This window comes from Notolabrus celidotus, chromosome 19 (genome assembly GCF_009762535.1).
Source record: "Notolabrus celidotus isolate fNotCel1 chromosome 19, fNotCel1.pri, whole genome shotgun sequence".
NCBI classification, from domain to species: domain Eukaryota; kingdom Metazoa; phylum Chordata; class Actinopteri; order Labriformes; family Labridae; genus Notolabrus; species Notolabrus celidotus.
In genome coordinates this window covers 9359026-9386200 of record NC_048290.1, presented here as the reverse complement: position 1 = coordinate 9386200, position 27175 = coordinate 9359026, and the positions used below count along the sequence as shown (strand labels likewise).

Sequence of the window (27175 nt, the reverse complement as noted above, 5' to 3'; positions counted from 1 at the left end):
ATCTGGGTTCGAAACTCTGGCCTTGCAATTGAGAGACAACCAACTCCACTAAGCCACAGCCACTCTGTTTATACTTCCTATACAAAACCAACAAGGACCAGTGTTTTCAGCACTCAGTATCCTCAAAATAGATAAACTTTTGTTCAATGTTGCTTCTTCATCGCTGACAAATCAAAATACAGGAGAGATGGGACTTTTAGTTGTCAGCTTTGTCAACACTAATGATGGAGGTCCTGACAGAAGAGAAATTAACCACATTCGTTTTTTCTAGGGTACAGATTCCAGGTGTAGAGCTGCTGCCAATGTGATGACACAATTTCTATCAGACGTTTTTACTTTTGCTTTGTGAAATTCCATTGATCAAACGGAGCATTTTAAAAGAGACTTTACAGTCACCACTAAAGAAAGTGGTAGTTCTGTGGGACATCTTTCATAGCCTAGCAACTGTAAGCACAGGTATGGAGCACTCTGAAATTGAGGTGGTTGCTGCCAGCACAAAAAAATGCTGATAGTGAAAACAGGCTCTAAAACAATAAGGACTTTGGAACAATAATTGGACCAAAGAGGAAATTGGTTGAAAGACAAATTGTCAATTTGTAAAATGTCACGATTCCTTTATTTCTTACTGTAAAATAAAGATAATCCATATGTTTATAGGTAATCAAAACATAAAGACACTGTGTGCTGATGGTCTAGTGGTAAGAGAAAGTTGAAAACGTAGAATGTAAGTTAATGTTGTTGTACAGTAAGTTGTTTATAGTAAAATGTAACAAATGGGAATTCCACATTAATTTGTCCACTAAGCACATACTCCTTCATCTCCATCCGTTGGGAACCTTCTAACATTTTGACCAAAACGTAATGATTTCAAACTTAGACATCCACTAATGTTGATATTGGCCGCCTCTTTTGCAGCCCTAAGCAAGTTTTAACATCAGAATAAATGCATCCAAATTGAGATTCATGTTTTAAAAAGGTGAAAAACCTTCGAAAGAGCAACCCTGCAATGGTGCAGGAATGTGTTTGGGGAAAACCTCCTATACACAGAGCTCTTTCTGTGAAAAGGTCAAATCATTCATTCGTGCAGTTCTTTTTCCTCTCCTCTGCAACCTTTTCTTACCATCCCCTTGTGCCCTACCAGCCAGACTTACTCTCTCTGTTTATAAGTTGGCCCATGTATCATAAGCTAAAACTAAGCTGCCCTTTACCTCGTGTAGAAATAGTTGGAAATCCAACCGTTTGAGAGCTTTTAAGGTATTTTGACAGCTCCCTCTTTTTTTCCATCACCCCCATGAGCACTGGAAACTGGCGTTGTGTATATGTGTGTGTGTCTAAATGAACAAGTGTGCGTCGCTGGCCTTTTCCCGTAAGCTGACATGAAAGATATTTCACGTCTTGTGAAGTAGTGTTTTGTGAGACGCAAGGGTGCTCAGTGAGATATCATTGTAACACTACCATATGCCCATAAAGGAAAGAAATCCTGTTTTCTTGCAGTTCTATAATGTAGTGTGTATGGGCTGCCGCCAGTAAAAAGTCATATTTAATTTAGCCTTGGGCTTGGGGCTGGGAAATTGCTCCCAGTGGGCCAGGCAAAGGTGAAAGTCACACACATGTCGAGTCAAATGGCACAATTGTTGATAAAGAAAAGGTGCTTTTCTACAAATGGAAATTAATTCATGACAAAGCTGTGCTCCAGTGTTTTTTTCCTGTGCTGAAACATGTGTTGGAGCAAAACATAAGGCATTGTTTTTGTTTGACAAAGACCAACAGATGAAAGAAAATGTTGAAAGAAAGTTTCCCTTTCTTCTTCTTCTTTGGCAAAAAGTATGATAGATGGTAAAACAGTATAAATGACAGTGCCAAAGTATGTGTGTTTTTTTAAATTTATTTCTCTCTTTGTTCAACACTATTTTTTTTTTTCTCCACCAGGTGAAGTCCTGAGTCTGATGGATGATCTGTTCACTGGATTGGGTTCACCTTGTGTTGTTGCCGGAAAGCGGAGCGGGGACCATCCTCACTCAGTGCTATATTCAGTGGTCTTCAAGTGCCTGGAACCCGACAGTCTCTACAAGTAAGTCTGCCCATGCCCTTTGCCAAGTTTACTAAGCTGGTTAAAATCTGATTTATTGCTCCTGTTTATTATTTCAAAGTATGAATAAACATGAGTCATAAATTGTATTGTGTTGCAGTTTGTACAGAAACAGTTGCAAGAATCCTGCATGGGTCTTTGATGTATGGAAAGTCCCTAATTATTTCCAGATCTCAATTTGTGTGAAAAGACATAAAAACCAGAATGGACCTCACAGGAAAAATATGTTTGCATAATGAAGCTCTGTCTGCACGGTTGTTTTCTGTTTGTTTTTGGCCTCATGACCCTGTGAGCTGTGATGTTGATTTCATAACAGGGTCAAATAAGGTTACACTGGGTCCAGGTGAGGCTAGACATTAACTGGAATATGTTTCTATTGACATAACTTCAAAAAAGAGCATCCTTACCTTGAAAAAGACACATGTGGCCATACCCTGGGGGACAAAGGAGCTTACAGGCTAGTTCTTTTTGGACCATGGGGCCCAGTTAGCCTCAGCCTAAAGGATCTGGATTTTCAGCGTGGGAAGTGTTCTGGTTTCCATCTGTAGTACATTTGTAGTTCAAATAGTGTTGACCAATCATGAATCAGCAAGCTTTGGCGTTCGCAGGACAAACAGTCCATGTGCAGAACAAAAGCAGACAGACCAATCCTGTGTAATGACTTCCCGGCCAACTCCCATAGGTGGTAATCTGACAATAATTTATTTACCTCTATAGACAGATATCTTCATTCAAGTGTATCCAACAATCCATTCTTATTCAAATATTTCAGCTTGAATGACAAATCTGCTTGACACTTCATTACGAAAGCCAAACAGCTTAGCTTTCCTGACTTCAAACCTGACCTCTGTTAAACGGTGTTACCAATCAAAACCTGTAAATTGTTTGCAAGTCAAAAGACTATCGCTTTTGTTTTCAGGCTCACACTGCTGAAGTAAGCCAGAGTGAAGCCTCTGCCAAACAAGAAGACACAGCCCTAAACTAATCTGTAGTCTGAGAAGCAAATGTGGCAAAAGGGTTTGGTGAAACTCCTGAGAAGGACTTCTGTTTGGCTCCATAGAGCTCTTGCCAGACCATGAGAAAATTCAAGAAGCAGAAAAGAGACCTGTTATCAGAAAAAGGAGAACTGTTCACTTTGGCTTTGAGGAACTTTTGAACTCCCCTTGAAGTAAATAACTGCCGCAGAGCGATAGTAAGAATCAAAGGATGTCTGATCCATCTCTTCCGTGGAAGTAAGCATTAAGTGCTGTCGTGGCAAGGTGCCAGGGGTGGTTGACATTTTTCTTGAAATCGTATGTTTTGGCAGTCTCAGTTGATAAATCTCGTCAGGGTCATGTTGAACTCAAGGGATCAGTCAGTAAAAAGCAGAAAAGGATGGTGGTTCCCAGTTTTGGAGAATAGTGGACTGAAGAGTATTCTCAATTTATCAGGGAAACACATTGGCTATCGGCCAAGCAACAAAGGATGAGTGTTTTTTTTGTTTTAATCAGACTGAAGGGCAAGGTCACAGAAGTTCTTTTCATTGCATTTTAGGGATGTGTAATTTTTGTTTTACCACTTCTGAACAACTTGTACTTGTATTATTAAGACTAGAAAGTTATGAGAGGACACATCAAAATCAGAACCAAAGCTCTTAATTACAAGTCATAATTTTGTGATAATAAAGGCATAAACTTACAAGATTTAAATTGTAAATGTACAAGATTGAAGCTGTAAATGAATGAGACAAAAAGTTGTGAATTAACAGAAATCATCTTATGAGCACAAAGTTAAAATTTTATGAGAAAGATGTTGTAATTCTAAGCTTTGTTCAATCTATATGTAGGCTAACATATAGCATTTAGGGGAATAACGGAAGAGCAGCCAGCCACCTCCTCTGACATGAAAAACGCTAACCATCTTGTGAAGTTATACCACATACAGTCTGTGAGTTCTAATCAACAGCTGAGGACAAACAGCGTTTGTGGAAGCGTGCTCAAGCTGCCTACTAGCCTGCCCTTCATATCAGACTAATTTTCTTGCATAATCGATTCAGAATCCGGATTCTTATGACAATGTGGTGCTGATGTACATTAAGATAAGTATTCAGTTTTTATGAAACTTATATTAAAGTACAACTCCATAAGGTGCTCCTCATTCCTCATTTTAGCTCAGGCGGTGGCTAGCTTATTTTGATCTGCCCCTTCAAAATAACGTAAAAGCTATTTTTCTTTTGCGTATAAATGTATGACTTTATTTATATAGTATAACACACTTGTCTATATAAAAATTAATGAGTTCTCATAATCTCTCTTTTTTTCTATAAGGCTATGGTTGTAAAAAACAGTCCTTGCCTAAGGTTATAAAATGTGATCACATCCCTCAACCAATCAATCAATCTTTATGTAGAAGAAGAAACGAAAGCATCAGCAGCAGAAGAAGTCTCAGTGACCAGCTAGCTAGCCAGCTTTTACCACATTGTGTGCTACTACTTAGGTCAGATCATGCCTGATGAGATGACAGATAAAAGTGAGGTACTCTACCCCTGCACCCAAAAAAGATTCCTTGCCAGTTTGGGAGTTTTTTTGGATTCATTGAATTGCATTACATTGATCAGGGTCTTTTTTTTTGTCAGTTTGAGAGATGATTTGATTTGATGATTTGTTTTTCTTCTTTTCCCATCAGCTATTTTTTGTGTGCATTTCCTTTGAGCACTGTTTGCCACCTCCACACCACAAAGCAAACTTGTAAGAGCAGCAATAATGGGTGAGCTAGACAGGACACAGATGTTGTTGTGGCTGTCGCTGGACATATGAAACACACTGTCCTCTTTGCTTTTGGCTGTCCTTTCAGGCTTTGTTAGGTGTTGTGCGTGTGTGTGTGTGTGTGTGTGTGTGTGTGTGTGTGTGTGTGTGTGTGTGTGTGTGTGTGTGTGTGTGTGTGTGTGTGTGTCTTTAATGCCCTTGCTATTTGGTGGCCTTGGTTTGTTTTGGGAGTCTCAACACTGCCCGTGTAGAGACAGCAGCTAAGATTAATATATATGGGAAACTTGATCCAGAGTCATGCTTTCCATGTGTAGTTACACATATGATGTACCAGAGGATACCACCGTTTTCTTCTGTTTCTAATTAAATTGTTTGAACATTTTGATTAAATGCAAATCGGAGGGATCATTGAAATCCACGTTGCTCTAGTTGCCCAATACAGATCGTATTCATATAAGGTAAACCAGAAAAATCGCTCACCTGTATGAAAATACAGCAGAGTATCCTTGCCACATTTAACCCCACAACTGACCTCAAGCAAAGTTTATTTAGTTACGTCACACATTGGCAAAGCAGGGATACAGGTGAGGCATAACAAGGCCTTTTTTATTGCAGTTTGTGTGGGTGTGTATGTGTATTTAAGCCAAAGGGAACGTGATGGATGGTTTAATAGAGCAATACCAACAGGCTATTTAACTTAATGTCTCCCAAATACACAGCTATAACGGTAAAACAGGTTCCATGAGACTTTTTCTGATTCATCTTTCATAAACAGAGTATGCAGTAGCTAATGAGCCTGTCAGATTTACATAAGAGGTAGAATCCAGGAAAGGGCAGTGTTGGGTAAGATTTCCCGCTCTCTGACGTTATTCAGAGCAAGTTTGAAGGGAGGATTGAAACCAGGGGGGAAGGTAATAAAGAAGGAAAGGGTCAACAGACATGTCAAGAATCTGGTGGCAAAACAGTTACTGAATATTAAGTTACAAAAATCACAATTTGAATTTCCTCAAGGCTTTGACAGTTGATGGCGAGTAGTGAGAAAATTACAGCTAGTTTAATCTGTTGAAGTCATGCTTCTAATAACAAAACCTGCAACAAGAGCCTCATTCTCAACTTTGTTGCAGTGTTATCTTTGTTTAGGCATTCTCCACAGTGTTGTTCCTCTGATAAGAGCAGAACCTACGTCGGAACTACGTCCGAGGGTTCATCTGTTTGCAGCAAACCCCCGCTTGTCTCAATCAAGAGCCTGATAAGACTTCAACTGGTATTGGCTTTACACTTGATCATTACCAAGCCTGCAGGGGCCCCAGTGTTCTGCTGCAAAGTGAACTGGTGTTTGCCCTGTAAAAAGTTTCAAGTTTCACACCTTAGTTCAAAAGCTGAATTTTAAAAAGTGTAACTACAAACAGTCAGTGCACATATATAGAGTATGATATAAGTCCCATGGGCCCATCACTGCTGAGAGGTGCAAATCAAGTGTTAAAGCAGAATAAGCTAAAATAGAGTTCTCTATTTAACGTTTAACTACAAAATGTTATATACCTTTCAGTTGGTGTCATTGTTAATTAATGCAGAAATGATTAGCTTGGTGTGTTTGAGCGACAATGAGGTTTACAGAAAGCAGTTAATAGATAATAAACACAGAACAGTAAAGTAAGTATTTAGAGTAAGACAGAGTATCAAAATATCAAATCATCCAGAAAAAGCTGAGAAGAAGTCAGAAAATTGGGGACCAACAATCTTCATTAAATTGTCTTAAAACCTCCTGCCCTTCTCTTCTGCTGTTTATAATTTCTTTAGATTACTTAATCTACATAAACTTTAATATCTCAAGACACTTAGTACCTCTGAACCCCTTTGACATTGCATAAATTGCTGCAATTTTATAGAGGCTATCCTGGTAATGGCTTCTAAGGCCATAATGAATTAAAATTCTCAGTTTTAAGAGTAGAACTGACAGACCGGCACTGATTGAAATTTCACTTATAGTAGTAGTAGTGTGCTTAAATTGGTATATGAAGCCAAATGATGGCGGTTGCCATTTTGAAAATTGCTGACTAAACTTAAATTTCTGTCAACCTCGCAACCGGCAAAGAAGTCGAGGTTCCTGGCCAACAGCAACAGTACGCCTGACTGTCAATAAACCCAGCCGCTTCCCAAAGTATGCAAATGTATGCACAGCTATTAGCCATAATATGATCAAATGGGTTAACAAAAACCTTAAACCCCTGTACAGTATGAAGGAGTAGAGAAATGAGCTATCCAGACCAAAAAGACTAATACATCATAACAAACTAACCTTTTTGGTCTAGTGAAAATGTTAATACAAATAAGATACAAAATCTAAAGAGAAAATTTTCAAGCTCCAAAAGTGAATATGGTCATTAGGTTAAAATTATTCCATTGCAGACATGGTGGCAAATCCAGATACTGGTGAACCCAGTGTAATGATCTTGGCTTGATTGTGTCAAGTGCTATACAAAGTAATGTTTGCATAATGGTCAGGTCTATTTTGTGGAAGTATCGCAATATCCTATATATATCTAGAACATACATTGAGCTAGAGTGACTTTAATGGGGTGTTTTCATCATTACTTTCATTTGGACTGAGGGTCTTTCTGATCTACGAGTGAGATCATTCAGAGCTGAGCTAATTTTTCTAATTTACAATGGAAGCCAAACCAATTTTATTTAAGGCTGTTGCACCAGTCTAATGCCACTTAGATCTGAGGATTTCAAGTCATGAGATACTGTAAGCTGCCATAAATTCTTCAGGGCTGCGAGAAACGATTCTATGTGGCTTTGATTGATTTGTGGACCGGTTCGACTGATGTGTGTCCAAACGCTGATGTCATGGAAAAGGCATCCCCCACTGCCCTGGCTTCTCTCGGCATGCCAAAAATACTGCCCTAATTGATCCTCTCTCACTCTCACTTTCCCTCATACGTCCGCTCTTGTGCTGTCTGTCTCCGAGCTCTCCGTCTTGTCATGTCTTGTTCAGCCATCGCTCCACTGTCTCATTAAATTAGAGGACAATGGTTACTTTAATGGCAACATTGTTAATTTACACAAACATTAATCTGCCATTTGTCCACCTCATTGTTTGCTGAGCTTTCAAAACCAAAGAGAGCCATGTGCAGCCAGACAGCGCTGGAATAGATGTGAGAGGCAAGGAATTAGAGACAGGGATAGACAGAGCTGAGCTATATGCAAGCAATGCAGATAGAAAAAAAACACAGAGACAAAGGAAAGTGTCTCTCTGTCTGTGTGTGTCTGTATGTGTGTGTGTTAGTGGGTGGCCAGGATGGTTGTGTGTGTCTTGCCAATTCTGTTTCTTGATGTTTTGACATTCTCATGGCAGGCCAGACCGTGGCTGGTTCCTTTGTTCTCCCAGGCGATCTTTATCATCATCACTGAGTGCCTGTACTGAGCTCAGACACCACACTCTGTCCATCCAGCTCTACTATCTGTATCTATGAATGAAGTCCTAACATTGTGGAGAGACCCCTGGCCAAGGTTCCTTCATCATAAATTATCACGTTTGTGTACATGTACATGCTTTTGGTGTATGTAGGAAAAAGAGTCAGAATAAAGAGCAAGCGGATGGAACAGAATCCGCCATTATAACATCCCTGCTCCCACTGGCGATTGTCTAACGGAGATTGCATTGGTCAGTACAAGCATGTAAATGTTGTCAATAACCAGTTCTAGATCAAATAATGTCACCTCAGTGCTGCATTGCAAAAGCCAGAAGGTGTTGAGATTTCCGAGCTTCCTGGAGTGCATCAGAATTTCACAATCTTACCTTGAGTCTACGAACAAGCATTTCACATTTTTTTGTTCTCCTCTTCGTGACAGATATGCTATTTTATTTTACAAATCTGCATTATGATGTTATTTCTGTAAACTAAAGTCCATTAATTGCAGGTAAATAACAGGAAAACTGGTTTAATACTGCTCGACTATGCTAGAACAAAGCCTCTGTGGAGCTTACTATTTACAGCAAAGCTGAGACTCACCTCAGTCAAATGAACAGGCGCCACTCCAGGGGTATAATGAACCAAGAAATGACAGCGTTTGTTTTTCATATCTGGATGGGTGAGTGTTGCCTCACTTTTCAAGTTGCTAATTGGACATATTCAGCACACTGAAAAGGGAGTCTTGGTCATTCATCACTAACATCTGGCTACACCTGAAATACTGAGAAGTTGAACGTCCCTTAAGGAGGCACTTAGTCGTCAGACAACAGCCAAGGGTTCTGAGATTTGTTGTACATTGTCTGTAACATGAGACATTTCTTTTTACAACTATTTTCCCACTTTTACCCAAATAAAATGCAGATCTCCAAAGGTGACTCATAGAAGGGCTTAATCTCCTGGCAGTAACAGCTTTATTACAGTACATAATGATCTTGTAATTGCTTTAAGGGCTGTGAAAGGGGAAACAGTACCTGTCACTGATGCCAACCATTTAAACCACCAAAAAACAGCAGTAAAAGGCTGGCAAGCTCACATCCTGGGTCCCAAACAAAAACTTTTAACAAATTGCCTTGATAAAACTCCCGCTTCCTCATCCTCCCGCTCCGCTCCCCTCCCCTCCTCTCCCACCTCATTGTATCCATCTGCACGTTATGTGGCTACATAATTTAAACAGTGTGACTGCTACATGCAGGCATTGTTTTGCTGGGCAGAGGAGCCAGTGAGGCCCTTGTGTCTTTTGTGAGGTTCTTGGGGAATACCACATGTACCCCGCTGAATAACAAGACCAGACAAACTATGCTAGCTATGTCCAAACAGGTCATGTTACAAACAACACAATCATTTGACAGCATTGGGACAGCTCTCAAAAGACATTGTCTGAAAAAAAAAGCAAATGGGTTTAGGAAGAAAAGCAAGCATTTTCTAAACAATAATATACTAATTTCTTTATTTTCATGGATTTTTTAAAGTGTTTGGCACTGGAATGCCGTCTCAGTTGTTCATTTTGTCTCACTGTGTTTTGTGGTTTCCACTCTGTCGTTCTGTTGTTTTTACAGTGGTAGCTCTGTGGAAATATTTCTGAAAGCTTACAGTTTTTCATAACTACTTACAAACATTTCTCAACACTAGATTCACTTTTTGCAAAACTTTGGCTGCAGTCAGAAAAACAATGCTTGTGGTCCAAAAGATGCTCACCACAGATATTTGTAGCATACCTGATCTATGTCTCTTCCCTTGATGGTGAAACAAAGCTCATGGGTTGTTCAGGGAGATTACAATTAACAGCAAAGTGCTAAATAGTTGGCTTTGTGGCTCTACCATGACTATACAGAGCCTGTTATATATGTGTTTGGGTACCCTTATTGTTCACAACTTGAATGCCTCTTACTGTGTCAAATAGATGGCTGAAGTACTTCTCTATGGTGTTTCATGTATCATGTACTTTTGCCGGATTTCAATTTTCAAACATGTTTTTGTACAAGTGTCAAATTTGTCCTTTGAGAAAGTAATATATTATTTTAAATACCCGTGTATGCTTTCTGGAAGAGAATTAGATAAGCAGATTTATACTTTTATATGAACTACAAGCTGGCTAGCTAGCCTTAGCATAGAGACTCAAAAAGAGGGAAAAACAGCTAGCTTTGCTGTATTTAAAGGTAACAAAACATGCCTCCCATCCCCTCTATAACTTAAAGTTTAACATTGTATATTTTTTGTACAATGTGTTAAGATTAAAATGCTAAGTTGTGCTATGCTAGCTAAATTAAGCTAACTGGCTGGTAGCTGTTGCTTGATATTCCGAAGAAAGGTCACAGGAAAACACTGGTACCTTCTGCTTATCTACTTAAAAGTGACTTTTTCCCCAAAATGTTGAACTTGTGCTTTGAAGTTCCAAAGTATCCATATATATATATATATACACTGTATCTTATTATATTTAACTGCAGCCTTTTTTAACATAGCCAACACTGGAAATGGAAACAGAAGTTTTGTGTGTACATTTTTCGTTCTGTTCTGTCCTGTTCCGTTTCGTTTTGTAAGTGTAATGTAATAACAGTGCGACCGAGTTAGCATGCTAGCATACATAGCACCAGGACCCTGAAACATGCTAGTTGCTGCAAGTTAAAAGATCAACCATCATCATCACACCAGTGGCAAACAGCAGAACATATTCCTGAGAGTTGTATCAGCCTTCCGTCTTACCGCTGCAATGATATCGATGTAACTGTGAACCACGCTTGCTCCTTTTTTTAAATTCAATAGGACGAGTTCCTCTCTGTACTTGTTCTTATTCAGGAGTGCACACATTGGCATTTTCAAAAGGACATGGAAAGGTCATATGTTTTCTCTTCCCAGATGTGCAGCCCTACAGCCCTTGAGATGCGTTACATTTTCCCTGTATGTCCTTTCTCCATTTGCACTGTCTTGAACTGTTCACTGGTGTATCTTATCAGGATACTGAGTGGACCTGAAGTATGTCATGGAACCCAAAAAAATCTGATGTTTGGCATTTTCATGGGGAGGAACTTTGTCCTTTTGGAGTCAGACCATGTGCCCCTTTCCTCCTCTCTGCTCTGCCTCTGTGGTACTGGCTGGGCTTTATATACATTTCAATCCCACAATCCCTGGCTGTTTCAAGGATACTTTCCAGAGATTGTATAAAAGTCATTGAAAGGTTGTATTTGATCAAATATAATCTAATCTAAAAAGACCATTTATTCTCTCACTATGTTAAAGAATTGATCGGATTTAACATATTTTCACATATTTCACCAAATAACTTGGATTGTGAATTTATAGGCAGGTTGTTTTGTATACCCTACAAGTTCAAAAGTTGTCATTCAGAGTTTTTGGAATCATTTTTGTCATGGAAGTTAATGTTATCTAATCTTGAATTGTGGACATCAAACAGTAACCTCTTGCTTTCTTATTTCTAATCAATTGCAGGTTTACACTGCATGCAGTGGATAGCAGGGGCAGCCAGTCTGAGTCGAGCTTTGTCTCCGTACGAACATCTTGTCCAATGGTGGATGACAGCCGAGCTGAAGGTACCCTCACCTTTGATTTGCTCCTGCTGTGCCTTCTTGTACTATTTTTAGCCTCACCTTTTGCACATATATCTTTTTACTCAACCACTTCTTTTTCTAAAATGCTACTTCTTGAACCCCACTGATCACATTTAATTAACACTTTTATTTGCAATGTAAATTCTACATATTAGAAAGTCAATGTTTCATATCATCTGAATTTAACCAATTACCATCTTGTAGGATGTTTTGTCTCAACTCATTGAGTGAAAATGTTTCATAGTACATCACAGAAAGGAGGTCAGGATTCACGTATAGTTCTTTTTGATCAGCATGTGCACATGCTTGATTACATTTTATGGTTATGAAAGCAAGCTGTGCCCAAATGTAAAGGGGCACTCCTGCATTTCAACATGCCAGACTCAGTTCACTAATCATGTGGAGTTTGCCAGGCAGGGCAGGCCAGATAAAAGGCGTCGTCAAGTTTCATTATGGGAAGTTCATAATCCAGTATATGTGAAGCTTGACCTATATAAAAGGGTATCGTTCGGAATATCCCAGGCTCTGTTGGGTTCATTTTCACCATCCTTTCCCTGTTACCTGTCCCCAAATTATGGTTAAGTGCAGAACCAAATCACTGAGGTTCCTTCCCCTCTTACTCTCTCTCTCTCTCTCCTCTGTCTGTCCCTTTGTCTCTTGCAGAGATAGCAGACAAGGTGTACAACCTGTATAATGGCTACACCAGTGGAAAGGAGCAGCAGATGGCCTACAACACTCTGATGGAGATCTCGCCTCCACTGCTCTACAGAGTCCAGCATCACTACAACTCCCACTATGAGAAGTTTGGAGACTTTGTGTGGCGTAGTGAGGATGAGCTGGGCCCCAGGTGAGAGATCTGGAAGCACAAGAAGCTATATGAAAATGTTAACATAGAGATGATAAATATTTTTCTAAATGCAGAGTTTGTTTCAGAAAGAATCTCAAGTCTGATTGATTTTATTCATGTCTAGAAATGGCAATAGTTTAAGCCTGTTACAATTTATCTGAGAGTCCTTGTCATTTTGTTTGATGACATTGTTTTGTCGTGTAGGATCACTTACAGTCACTCTGAGGTTTCTTACATAACAAAAGCCAAAGCTGTCTGAACTGGTGCTGCCAGATTCAGACCAGTGAGCCATTTTTCATAGCCTAGTCTGCACCCCCTCTGAGCTGGAGCGCCATTGCACAATTACCCCCCCAGTCCCCCCCTTTTTTAGCCCCCCTTTTCCATCGTGCTTCTACTGGAAAGCAAGTGGGCAAGGTCACCGTGAAAACTGTGGGGTTACATGCACTCCTCGCATTACCATGGTGATGCCAAAACAGTGTTTGACAGCCAAGGAAAACACTCACTTTGACAGGCAGCTAACACCAACTCAACTTCCAACTCCATTTCCTCTTCTGTCTTCGAAAAAAAAAAAGGTCCTCCTCTTCCTCAGCACCCAAACTCGACTTCACCTTTCCCCTGGCCCTCTTCACAGGGACACCCCCACTGTTAGTCTGCATGAACAGACAGTAAGGAAGCACTACATGTTGTAGACAAAGGGAAGCTGACCAAGTTGAAAAAAAAAAAACTGAGTGAGGAGGTCAAAATGACGCAAATCCTTCAGAAAATTATGAGTCTGACAAGGAAGTTGGTCTAGTGCTGATGATAGCAACAGGAGATCTTAAGTTACAGCCACATTTTTTTGGTTTGTCCACCCCAACTGCTTGGAAGGACTCATTTTTCAAGCCATAAATAATAATATAATAATCGTGGGATAACTTTAATCGTGGGATAACTTTGGTTTGAAGATTATGCTTCTCCCTGATTGGTGAAGGGGGGTGGGAGGCACGGGTTTGGCCATTGGGACTTAATATGGGGAATTGGGGTGGTCGGATGATGTGTTTGTGTGTGGGCAGTTGTGATGGAGGTTGGGGGGGATGGTGGTGGGGTGGGGGGGTGAGGGTGGGGGGGTTGGATGAGCGAGCACAGATTATTTACTGCCTGAAGTTGGCAGGGTTGAGCCTCGTTGGGGTAATTTACAAGCAGGCTCTATTGGTGGTGCCTTTTAAAAGGTAAGAGAATGGCCAAGTGAAACGTAAGCACAGTCAGCGCTCCCTCCAGGAGCCGAGAATTCCAGGAGCCCCCAAATGTCCACCAGAACTGTAAAAAAAAAAAAAAAGAAAAAAAAAGGTAGCTCTTTCCCTAACTGCATTGTCCTCTGAACATGCTGTGATACATGCTTAGTGGTATTTATCTGCCTTTACTGTAAACACAGCTATTATCTTGTTCTGCAATGTACTTTTTCTATTTTAACACATCTTTCATCCAGTGTTCTTTTAAGCTCTGGGCTGTAATCTCTTGAATCCTTGATTGTGTCGCAATCAATTACTTCAGATTCAGTTACCTAAATCCCACAAGACCAAATCTATGACGAAGAAGTTGCCTTAGTTGCACCCAGAAAGTTTACCCAGGGATATTATTTGAAGTGCTTTTTTTAGTAGTGTCTTTGTTTTTCATTATGAATTAAATTTAATGTGTTTAATTTGTTCCTCACTAATGTGCTTACAAGCCTCCCTTGATTATGTGTTTTGGTATTCTGTTGTTTCAGATGTAAGAATTCAAGGGAAATGAGAAAATGTTTGCCCCCCTTTTTCGGCAAATAAGTGAAAAGGATGTCTGTACTCCCTGCTTAACTAGAGACAGATGTTGATGCTCAGCAGACACTGCCTTTCAAAACAAATGGAATTTCGCCCTTCTCCACGTGTGTTTTCCTCATTTTAGCGTCCATAGGAACTTAACAACCTTGAATGCCTGTACTGTTTGCGTCTGTTTTGCAGGTACAGAAAAGTTGCATTTGCGTGAGTGTCTGTTAGTGTGTTTGTGTTGTGAGGCATCTTTTCTAAATTAAAGGTGACCAGACATATGGCTCTTTCATGTCGTAAACAGCAGCTCCAGACTCTGGACCTGGAGACAAAATTCTTAGTTTTACTCACTCTAGACAGCTGCCTCTGGTGAAGCGTTCCTCAAAAAGCAATTGCCTGTGTGGTGGTTTTGACCAAGACTGGCAGTCCCATCAGAGTGACAGGAGAGATCCAGCGGAGCTGCTTTCAATTCTGGGACATGAAAAGTTGTTGCTTTTGCAGGAACAAACACAGTGGAAAAGGAAATCAAAGGTGCAATCCCCAGTTTTTCAATTAGCTCTCTTTATTTATTGACTTCAGGTATCAGATAAACCACTTTACTCAATTCACCATAATCACATAGGAGCTATTTTCCTGTGTGGTCACACTTGGAGTTCAAAGTTCATTAGCTGATATATCTCACCACTATGTTCCAGCTTTACAGACTTCGTAAAAATACTGAATTTTAAACATTATCATTGTGAAATTTACACATTTATCAGCTGGTAAAACCACAAAGTATACTATTCAAATTAAAACAACATATTTGATAACTCTAGCTACCATTTGAAACAGCTAATATTAGCATTCATCTCTTCCCTAGCTAACACGACTTTTGATAGCATTACAGTATAGTAGTGGTGTAAATACCAAATGGACGTAAATGTATGCGTGCAACAGGAAAGGTTAGCTAGAAAAAAGCAAGCCAACAAGAATTTGAGTAAGTAAAGGAAAATGTTTGCTGGCAAAAGGAAATATTAGCTGGTAGAAACTAGCAAAGGTAAATGTTAACAAGCAAACAAGAATCTTAGCTAGTAAAGGTGGATGTTTGCTTGCAAAAGAAAAATGCTAGCAAGCTAAAACTAGCAAAGATAAATGCTAGCAACCAAGAATGCAAGCTGGCAATAGGAAATGCTAGCTAGCAAAGACAAGTAGAGGGGAAAAGTTAACAAGTTATCAAGAATGTGGGCTAGCAAAGGAAAATGTTTGCTGGCAAAAGGAAATATTAGCTGGTAGAAACTAGCAAAGGTAAACGTTAAGAAGTAAACAAGAATCTTAGCCTGTAAAGGTGGATGTTTGCTTGCAAAAGAAAAATGCTAGCAAGCTAAACTAGCAAAGATGAATGCTAGCAACCAAGGATGCAAGCTGGCAATAGGAAATGCTAGCTAGCAAAGACAAGTAGAGGGGAAAAGTTAAGTTATCAAGAATGTAGGCTAGCAAAAGGAAATGTAAGCTATCAAAGGAAAATGTTTACTTGTAAAAAAGTAAAACAGAATATTAGCTAGCAAGCTAGCAAGATGAATAGTTAGCTAAGAAGTGCCTGAATGCTTAAGTGAGCTGTGGTAGCTGAGTTATCAAACGTTTCCCCTAAAAATACAACTTTATTTTATTTGAATTATTTGTTTTGAGAACATTTTTTTGCATTTTCACATTATAAAAATAGATACAATTGAATTCCTTGCATTAAGATTTGCTCCTGTCGCAAATGTAATGTTTCGTTTCCCTTTTTTCAGGAAAGACGAGCAGAGAAGAAAAAAATAGTTTATTTTATCAACTGAATGACATTTCTAATACATTTCTGATACAATGTGACTGACTTGTTTATGTCTGTTTTCTCTTTCAACAGAAAAGCCAATCTGATACTTAATAGGGTAGAGAAGATAAGCCACTACTGCCGGTCCCTCTTGCGCAGCACCCACATCCAGAGCCGCACTGACACCATGGCGTATGTCTACTGCCGGAGCGAAGAGGGCCGACCTCCCAGTAACACGTGGCATGGCTCCTTACATGAAAGACGCACTACCTGTATGGAAAAGCTGATTTCTGTACAGCGTAACACATACAGCAACACCAAACTCCGATGAGACAGGAGTTTGGAGACAAGCAGTGTGCTTTTTTTTTCCCACTGCAAAATGACATCAATGACTGATGTACCTCGTCAACCTCTGCAGCAGGTGTCTCTCAACTGACCGGTGGATTTTAGAAGCCAGGAGAGCCTAAGAAAACCTCAGAATTCACTGGACATTGTGTTCAAGCTACTGAAAAAAACTATTTTTCTGTGGCCTACTTTTACTATGAGACAGAAGAAGAAATAAAAAAAATTGAGCAAGCTTATTTCTCAACTGCAAAATGCCAGTGATTGCACATATCAATGAGAAACTGCAGTGTGAACGTGTAAAATATCATCGAGCCAAGAGAAAAACTGGTTGGCTTGAATACTTTGAATGTAATATTGTAGTTCCTTTTTGGTGCTTTGAAGCTTATCTGGAACACTTTAAAAGAGAGAAAAAAAAGGAAAAATCCACAGCATAACTTATTTGCCTTTACTCGTTTCAGTTGAAAAGAGAGGTTAGAGTGTGTTAAAGCCATTTGAAAATCACTTTCTTGTTTCAGATTCACATTACTTAAAAAACTAGAGGTTTGCTTTATGAACTTAAAACCAGAGTGAGAACGACGTAGTTAGCCTTGTATTGATAGATTTAACTGAAATAGCAAGGCTTTGTGTGGTAATGAGATTGAGTTATGGCAACAATAGCCTGTTAAAATTATGCAAAGAAAGAATGGCTGAAATTATAACTTCAGATTCATTCATAGACTTTTAATAAAGTACTGATTTCAAAGCTAAAATTTGGAAACCTTCATTCTTCATCTTTTTTCAATACTTGTTACCCAAAATAGATAACATTATAAATAAACCTGTTTCAGAGACCGTTATTTGTCAGATCGATAAATGGACCTGAAAGCAGTGGTTTATGCACCCTAGACAAAAGATGCATCGCTTTTGCCATATATTTCATGAAAATACATACTGATTTTAGTTTTATAAGTATACCTATCATAATAGTATAAATACTACAAACAAAAAAAGAAATGTAATAGCTGAGACTCAGTGGTTTATGCAAGACCCCGTCATGCTTGTAATCCAATGACAGGTTGGGATTTGTAAGTATTTCACAGATAACAGAAGCAGTATCAGACCTGACAGTCCTGGGAAAATGTGGTTGCGTATGTGGTCACAGGAGCAATCAGAAACCAGATCTAAATCTTTGATAAGCTCTTCCCTCACAGCAGAACTAATATTTGCTCATAACGGAAATGAGCTCATAGAAAATGAAGACTTTTTTCAGGTGCCCAAAAGATTTGTGTCGCACCAACTGTCACTTTAAGGTTCATAAGAATCTTATTTTTCAGTCCAATGTCATATCTTCAAAGCCATGGATATTGTTTTGATGAAGATAAACAATGCCTTTTTTTTTAATACTTTCATGTCATGTTATACGAATTGTAATAATAAATTATTATATTGTACATTTTAAATTGTAAAAAGGAAACATATGTATTATTAAGTGGCTTTGATTGTCTTTTCTGAAGAATGTGAAATATTAAATATGTATATAAAACCTGAGGCCTTTTCTGTCTCTACTCTACTCTATAGTACAAAAGGTTTCATGACTCATTTTATCTGCAAGCTCTGAATCACTCATTTAAACCTCAAGTAAAACACGAGTATCCTGTAGTAATGCTTTTATTTGGAACACTTTTCAGGATCATTGAGAAAAAAATTGCCTAACCATATTTTTAACTAAATGAATTATGTGATAAAACTCTGAAAAATCAAATAACAGCTGAATCAGTTTCAGATCAAAAAGTACATACAATTATAAGTTCATCACACATACACTACCAGTCAAAAGTTTGGACACACCTTCTCATTCAATGTTTTTGTTTATTTTAATTATTTTCAACATTGTAGATGAATACCAAAGACATCAAAACTATGAAATAATATGGTTTTGCCATAATATGGATTACAACAGTAGTCAAATAGGGCTATCCATTGTGGACTAACCCTACCTCTGAACAACACAACTGATGGTCTCATACACATTAAGAAGGCAAGTCATTCTACAAATGAACTCTTGAAAAGGCTCATGTTAATTAGAAACCATTCCAGTAGACCACTTCATGAAGCAGACTGAGAGAATACCAAGAGTATGCAAAGCTGTCATGAAGGAAAAAGGGGGCTACTTTACAGAATGTAAAATATAAAACATATTCTGCTTTGTTTAACACTTTTTTGTTAATTAAATTATTCCATATATTTTCTTTCATAGTTTTGATGCCTTCAGTATCAATCTACTGTGCTTCAAATAATTAAAATAAATACAAACCCTTGAATGAGAAGGTGTTTCCAAACTTTTGACTGGAAGTGTACATTTTCAACATTTTTAGGATGATAAGGTAACTTCAACGCCTAACTGCATTACTATGTGGGTTATCTGATCAACTAATTTGGTCTTGTGTAAAAATTGAGGTTAATGATCAATTACATTGTACCATGTACAATGACAATAAAGATATATTCTGTTCTTCTCAAGATATATTCTATTCCAAGACCAGAAGTTGGCCACAAGTTCCCTTGCCTTGAAAGGCTAATTAAGTTAGCTCAATTGCCTGTAGCTAATGCCATGAGTTAGTTATAAGGCTTGTGTTAGCTTTTGTCTTATTAAGTGCCAATAATAAAACATCAACAAGCTAACATGCTACTTTGCAGTGTTGTAGCACTTAAGTCCAGGACACAGACTCAAGTCCGTCTCGAGTCCTGACTTTCAGAACCTGGACTCGAGCACAGTTGACTCAGACTTGCATTGCATTGACACTCCAAAGATGGAGAAGAGGACTCAACTGTATCTATTTAAAAAAGACTGTTTGTATTTAGTATGGAGGAAGGGCTGTCTCGTGTGTTCACCTCCAATAGGCTTTCACATGTTGTCTTGCTCAGCAACAGATCTTGCTAGGATCTCTAAAGCAGTACCACAAATTGTGAGTTGTGCTTTCAAAGACATTACAGTAGATGCAAGCAAGAGCAGTGTTACAGACATCTGTCCATGCACCCTGAAAAGTGAGTAAGATGTTAAAGTTACTCAGACTGTTGATTATGTTAGCTAGCTGCTAGGCTTTCTACAGTATGTGACTTAAACACTGGGTGGGTTGTAGGTATTTTTGAGTTCATTAGACACCTACAGTGATCCCAACACAGCAGAAACAAGTGTATGTTGGAAGTCAGAGAGGCATGGTGTGCATATAGGCCCCATGCCTCCTCAATCATTTGAATCTCCAGACCCGCCAACAGGATCACTCAGAAACTTATGTTAGTAAATGAAATGTGTTTTCTACACTGGATTCTTTGATGACTCAGGCTTGAATCAGTCTTAACAAATGGGGATCTGAGACTTTGTTCGGACTTGTGGTTGGTGACTCAACTACAACACAGCATCTTTGTAAACTATGACAATGAACAAAGTGAACTTCTAAATTTTAGCACACAAAAGTCATTATGAGCATGTTAGCATATTGACATTCGCTTTCAGCTCCACTTAAAAGATGTGTGTGAGGCACATAGGCTACCTGACGTACATGGGGTTGAAAACTACATCAACACGCTAACACGTTGGTGTGTGTATCACTGTGGTAAGAGTTATGGGTTTAATAGCTGAAGTTTAGTACTCTTTCACCAGACTGTAGTCAAGTTTAAGTACTGAAGTGAAAACCTCAGGCCGTCAACACCAGCATGTAGCAGCACAGAGAGTAATGTGGTGATGACTTCAACGATCTGTCTTGTGAAGAGGTCAAACTCAATTTGACACGGTTTTGATCAGCTGATGGTGGTGCACATGGTTCATATGTTCAGCCTGAGCTGACACAACGGAGGGGAGTCCCCAGGGTACAAACCACTACCATGAAGTTGCACAATATTGCCGCAATATTTTGATCAGAATTATCTGGCATGATGGCAAAATGTTGAAATGAGAGTCAGATGAAAATAACTGCAATCAGATTTGAACTTACCAGTCATAGGAGTGCTGTTATTTCCCAGGTCTTACCCAATTACCAGCTGAAAAATATTTACATTGCACTGGAAAGAGAGGAAATCAGTCTCTGAGCTAACTGACAGCTATCCCCTATGAATTACTCTAATTTCTGTCATTAGCTGAAGGTGGCTATGCTTCTCTGCATGTGAGCTGCTGGGAAGCATTTTCTTTTTCCATCTCCTTTGACAAAACTTTTCCTTCAAGCTCAGATCCAGTTTCCCCTTCCAGTCATGCAACATTAACTGCACTTTTAAAATCAGTAGCTTGATGTTCATTCTCACAAATTAGGCCATTAACGTCATTGGTGTGCCAGGAACAGCACTCAAATTTGGACGCCAATGTATCTATGAAGGTTTACAGAAAAGGTTAATCTTTTATAAGCGTGTTAATGTGTTTTATTTTGAAAGGGTCACTAAGGATCTTTGGTGCCTCAGTGGCTTCTATAAGAATCAGAAAACACAAAATATAGCTTTTTCCCCCAATTTTGTTTTGTAGGATGTTCCAGCAATGACAAAAAAAAAAAAAAACCACAAAGAAGTGACCACGCTCATCCAGTTTATGTTCACTTTAACCAGTGTTTTATTTCTACACAATAAATGACAGCAAAATGAACATGATACTCATCTTTATGACTCTTCCTTATGAAAATATAGTACACATCAGACATGTTTTGCCATGTACCAGAGCACCAAAAAATATATATAATTGCAACTGTGAAAAAACAAGAGAGAAACATCAACTGTAACATAAAAAAAGTCCAATGTGTTGTATATGTGCCTGAAAAAGTGCATACTGTATAAGAACCAAAAGAGAGAGAGGAGGAGGAGGCCATCAGAGGGAGGGAGGGACTTCTGAGTCCGATGGCTACCTTTACAGTGTTGGTGAAATTCTCAGCAAACACAAAGGCGTTGGGTTAAGACTCGACAATATACAGTATGGAGTGAGGAAGAAGAAACGAAAGCTGTCGGTTGGTGCCAGACAAATTTGAAAACAAACTCCTCAAAGATCAGTCAAGTTCGGTTTTTGAGTTCAACTGACTCCAAAGACCCAGAAATGACCGTTATGATTTTATTCACCTTGGCAACAAATAAATAATTTATGACTCTTTATTATGGATAACTTCATGGTTTAGACAACTGACAACAGTGCTTGTACTAAGCCATTATGAACAAATAAATGCTGACAGCGAGTGGTGTGGTAAAGCATCACAGGTCTTTTTTTTTTTTGTCTTTTTTTCTGTCTTGCAGGTGATACTTTGACACAATGCACAACATATTCACGGTTCATCTCTTTGTATATAGTTATGATAAAAATCAATCCAAGAGCTACTCCCAAACAGTTAGTACATGGTTTGCAAATACAATCATCATATAATATTATTATTTACATCTTAAAATATATTTGTTGAGCAATCGGGTACGAAACATTGCAGTAATACCACTAGATATCCATATAATATGTAAATACACTTTTTTGTACTTCCCACTTAGAAAAAAAAGGGACAATTCACCTTTTTTATTTATTGAGAGATTAGGAAACAGACATAGGTGGACCATTCTATAACCAGAGGCCTGTGAGAGGTACTTCATGTGTTACAATACACAAAGAAAATGTCTTACAACAAGATGGCACATCAGTATTATTCTCCACAATGATCTGAGCAAAAAACATGAGGGCTTCAGCCACTCCTTCTTACCCTCCCCATCGCTTTGTAATGACGTTGACACTACAAAGTTTCTGCCATTTTTAGACGAGCAAATGCAACAACCAGGTGTTAAATTAGAAACAAAGGAGCGACTGTTGGTAGAGAATGTGGGGAGGTATCAAAGCCTGTCAAAAAAAGGCTGCGAGACAAATCATATTAGGTGATAAGCGTAGGCTCTGAGGTGAGCAGAGCTGTGTTCCTTCAGCCTAACTTCAAAAGGCTCCATAAGCTGGGCAAACATCCTCTCTTCGTTTTCACAGGGCCAGCTTGACCCTGGCAGCCCTGCGCAGGCTTACCTGACAGTGACAGATGAGGCAGTGTGTCGAGGAGTGGGGAGGTGGAGGTAGGAGGTGGGAGGGGGGGCGGGAGTCCCAGAGAGGGACGGCTGCCACCTCCAGGGAGAAAGTCTGACTCATTGGCCTCGGCTTGTTGCCAGTCAGTGGCGGCCACCCTTTGCCCAGGGGCAGCCTCTGTGAGTACACATTTTCACACCTGGACAAATAGCTCGACAGGCCAGGAAAAGCAGCCCACCCATCCCAGATCAGCCTCCTACTTCCAGCCCCTCAGTCCATGAACACTCTATCTGTGGCACCACCAGCGGCCGTATGACCTCCGCTCTGACTTTGTCTTCTGTTTTTTTGATCCCTCTCTTTGCCCATGATCAGCTGGCTGTCTACGTATACACTGTGTGCCTTACATTTCTCAATCAAGAACTTTTATTATACTATGGATTTATGCACTTGAACATCGTATACTTGGTTCTCTTTTCACAACCTCTTGAACATATGGCTAATGTGTGCATTTTAAAAAAATAAGAAAATAAAAAACTTTACATTCTGGTTTTAAAGGGAAAAGAAGATACACTGCACTCAGTAACATTGTGTTGAATCCTCATTGGATGCAAGCAGTGTCCATCTACACTTAATGACCAATGAGATAAGGTCTTGCACGGTTGTGAGCCTGAAGTGTTCTGCATTCCCGATCATTGCTTTTTTCGCAGCGATCTAAAGCAATGAGCAACGTGACGATGACAGAGACAGAATGCCTCACAACCGAGGATGTTTTTTTTTGTTTATACGAACAATGTAAAAAATAACTTACATGGACATTAAATATAACTTAAAAAAGTATAACACTCTCAATAAATAGTTCTACTATTTACACCATTGTTATGAGACGCAAAAATGTCACTAAAATACCAAAAATATAGAAGCAGCAAACATTACAGGCATGAGGTACAGCAAGGGATCCTGTGATGACTACAGTAGAGAGGTGATGTCCTCATCCAATGCGTAATCTTAAACTTCCTCCCATGAATATCTTTGTTTCGATATGGCTTATGGGTGCCTTCTTCAATATTGAGAACATAATTTTTCAAGTTGACGTGCAGACATTCTGTAGCCTTTCTGATAGTATGAGTCGTTTTGGAATCCAGACATTGACTGATGATACGAGTAATTGTTGAAGAGAATATTTCTAGGTTAGTCATAACTCCTTTTTTGGGGGAAGAATGAAAGGAAAAGATCAGGAGACTGATTTCAGATCCATCCGTTTGAACAGCTATGAGTGGCTTTCCAGTGACCTCATTGGCGTTTGATAAACTACAGTACTGCTTGTGATTGGCGCAAGGAAGTGATTGCAGGTCAGTCTCTCTCTGATGGGAACATTTCTATGTAAAGCAGCAGAATCTGGAGTTACAATGTGAATGTTGTGATAATATTAAAATAATATAGTCTGTTTTATTTTCAACGTAAGCGATATATGTTTTCATTTAAAGACGATGTAGCCTTTAGGAGGTCCTACAATTTTCAGTATAATCCTTCATTAAAGCTCTTCCTTCCTATTCACCTACTACAGGTTTCTCCTTCAAAATGAGCATACACAACCTAAGACAATGTAGTATACACACATCAGGACCAAACAAATAAAATGCTGTCTTCAAGACCTTTTCAAAAAACTTTGCCTTTAAATATTGTATTGTGCAGATGACTGTCCACCAATGAGTCCGCCCTTGCACAAGTTTTCTGCCTGTGAAAGTCCTTTGCTAAGAGCTTCCTTATTGGTGGATTGATAATTGGTGTCTGTGTCCTTTGAAAGAGTACTGTCTGGATATGTTCTCTTTGTAAAGGTTCAAGGGGAACATGTTGTCATGATTTGGTGCGGTGTTAATAAAAATAAATTGATCATTGGGCCTGTGTGGATGGATGGTTCATAGCGACAATACCTCCCTACATGATTGATGACATCGAAAGCAAAAGCCAGTTTAGATCACAGAGGAGTAAGATACAAATAAAAACCAACAACAGGAAAGCTAATAGCGACACAGGGAGTTAAAGGACCGAATATCATACAGTTTGTTTCAGGTCACCATTCGGACAATAGCAGCTTCTAAACATTTTTTTTTTGAAAGATATACTTTTTCTTCTTACATGGAAACTAAAAAAGTGCAGTAACTGAGGTCAATAATACAAACACTGATTAAATATGACATTTGTTTAAAAAAAAAAAAGGAAATACATGAAAACAAAAAAATCAACGCCTCTGTCCAAACAGAACATATAATAATAGTTATGATATTTTCTTTTGAAAAAGAGGTGGAAAATAATACCTTCACACTTTCTCTGCATGTTTTTGTTTCGTCTACGTTCTTCACTAAAATGTCATTATATTGGTCTTACGTTGCCACTTGTGCAGCTTGTTGAGTCCAAAGATGTCTGAGAATGATCTGGAATGCTATAGCAGCCTAATATGAGTCAGAGGGACTGTGCCATTGGCCCGAGTGAAATGATCATGCTGATTGTTACCGCGACGGTGGATGCAGCCAAATAAGAGCAGCAGAATCTGGACCAATACGCCAAGCAGCCTTCATTATTTAATGTGCATGAGGAAAACTTGTGTTTTATGTGTCTGGAATGAAGAGTAACAAAATAAAAAGCTATTATAGCAGCCATAAAATCTAAAGAAGTTTATTGGTGGGGATGGACACCCAAGTTCACAATACTGGAAAAAGTGCTCATTGGAAGTGCACTTTGAGTACAGACTTATGGTTAAATTGATTACCTCACGACACCCAGTAGAGATAATAGAGACTTTTGATCATGTTGTGTTGACATATACATCCAAATGTCATTTTCATGTTGCCTGCAAAGCTACAGCTAAGAGTCCAAACTACTTTGAGGTGAGAGAACGAGGGTTATGTGTGTGGAGTCATTCTGCGTAAGAGCCATGGCCTCTATCCAGCCCTTTTACTTCTGTACTCTTGTGTGACTGTGCTATGGAGAACTGTGCACTCAGAGAGAGAAAAAAAAGCCACAGACTCCTGACAAGCATTGACTACATTCTGAGCAGGGAAGGGATCATTTTATTTCCAGTTGAAACGTTTTTTTGAATCAGCGCTCGAGGTAACATGCGCCATGAGGGAGGAGTTCAAACTGAAAGTAAAATCGACCCCAACCCTAAGGTGAGGTGTTATCGATTTTCAACATTCTTTAAGTCGTGGTCAATGTGTGTTGTATTTTTCTTGGGTAGTTTGGGGACTTATAGTGAGGTTCTGGGTTTTTAAAGTCATTAGTGCATCGACATGTTTTCTCTGGAAGTATTATGAACTAACATGCAATCGTGAATGGATGCTATAAAGAGGTACTGTAAGCAGCAAGGCGGACAGTGACATCCGACAGTTATTATGATGTGAATATGGCGAATAGCAGCAAACACAGTAGCAGAAAGCCATGCTAAAAAAATGTTTGAATAACGCTCTCTACGTATAAAATCATCTTCGGATATTGAGTCTTAGTTGACATTTTTGCATGTGTTTGTGAGTGTATTTGAAATTGGCTTTTGTGTTGAATCTGTGGCTTGAAACTTAACAATATGGCTGTCTCATTCCCCACCAAGCTCGGAATAACCTCTATATAACCTCTGATGTGCCTATGAAGAAACACACTCGACTGAAAAGGACGTAGAGATACAGAATGTCTGACCAGTTTGAAACCAGGAATGATGTAAGCACATAACTCTTAGCCCCTCTGAAAAGGTGTTTAACATGCCTTCAAAGTGTCTGAGTATTACCTTTAAAGTTTGCTTTTCTTCATATTTGCTAAACACGGAGCCAACACCAACACAATCCCCCACTTTGCACATTTTGTTTTACCTTTGGTTCAATCACGTGATTGTTAGAGTGAGGTCACTAAAATAGACACTGAAGCAAGCACAAAACTGAACAAAAGGCATGCTACCTAGGCTTGGTTATGTTTTTGTTTTTTGTTTGTTTGTTTTCTTACTCTTTCAGAAAAAAAGTCTGTTTCATGTATTTTTTTCTCTTTGCTATATATGTTTTTTTTAATGATGATATTGCAGGGTTACTTTCCTTTAAGCTGAGAAATGATGTTTTCTGTGGAGTCTCATGAGTCCCGGCCTCTATTCTAGATCTTCCTGTGATGTGGAGGCAGACATATTTTCAGCTGGTTGGGGTTGCAGTATGGATGGAGAGGTTAAGCAGCATGTGCAGGAAATTGGAGGCCGAGAAGGAGGATGAAGGTAGGAGGAGGACGGGGGTCAGCCTCGGCCGCTCTGGCTGTGTTGTGTTGATGCGAGGGTTCCTGGGACGTTGAACGAGGTCCCTGCTCAGGTTGGTCACCCCAGGGATTGGACGTGTTCATCCTTTTTGTTCTCTATGGCGTTGGGATCCCGACAGGAGCACTCATCCCGTATGTCACAGGACATGGGGAATGGAATCACCTGGGTTGGGAGAAAAAAAAGGTAAATACATAAATTGTGATATCCAAATGATGAATAAGGATTTCAAACTCAAGTCAAGGTACCAAGTTTGCAAAATAA

The 27175-nt window shown here is 39.2% G+C and overlaps 2 protein-coding genes across 2 annotated transcripts in view; one reads left to right on the top strand and one right to left on the bottom strand.

The window, feature by feature from the left end:
* Window positions 1-16876, top strand: part of LOC117830879 (astrotactin-2-like) — a 484162-nt gene extending 467286 nt beyond the window's left edge. Inside the window, exons 21-24 of the mRNA XM_034709203.1 lie at window positions 1930-2071; window positions 11760-11860; window positions 12542-12725; window positions 16389-16876. Coding sequence (XP_034565094.1) covers window positions 1930-2071; window positions 11760-11860; window positions 12542-12725; window positions 16389-16626 — 665 coding nt within the window. The 3' untranslated portion in view covers window positions 16627-16876. The remainder of the gene's footprint in view (window positions 1-1929; window positions 2072-11759; window positions 11861-12541; window positions 12726-16388) is intronic.
* A 4319-nt stretch (window positions 16877-21195) lies between these two features.
* The window catches only part of pappaa (pregnancy-associated plasma protein A, pappalysin 1a), a 105008-nt gene continuing 99028 nt past the window's right edge, over window positions 21196-27175 (bottom strand). Inside the window, exon 22 of the mRNA XM_034709161.1 lies at window positions 21196-27076. Coding sequence (XP_034565052.1) covers window positions 26972-27076 — 105 coding nt within the window. The 3' untranslated portion in view covers window positions 21196-26971. The remainder of the gene's footprint in view (window positions 27077-27175) is intronic.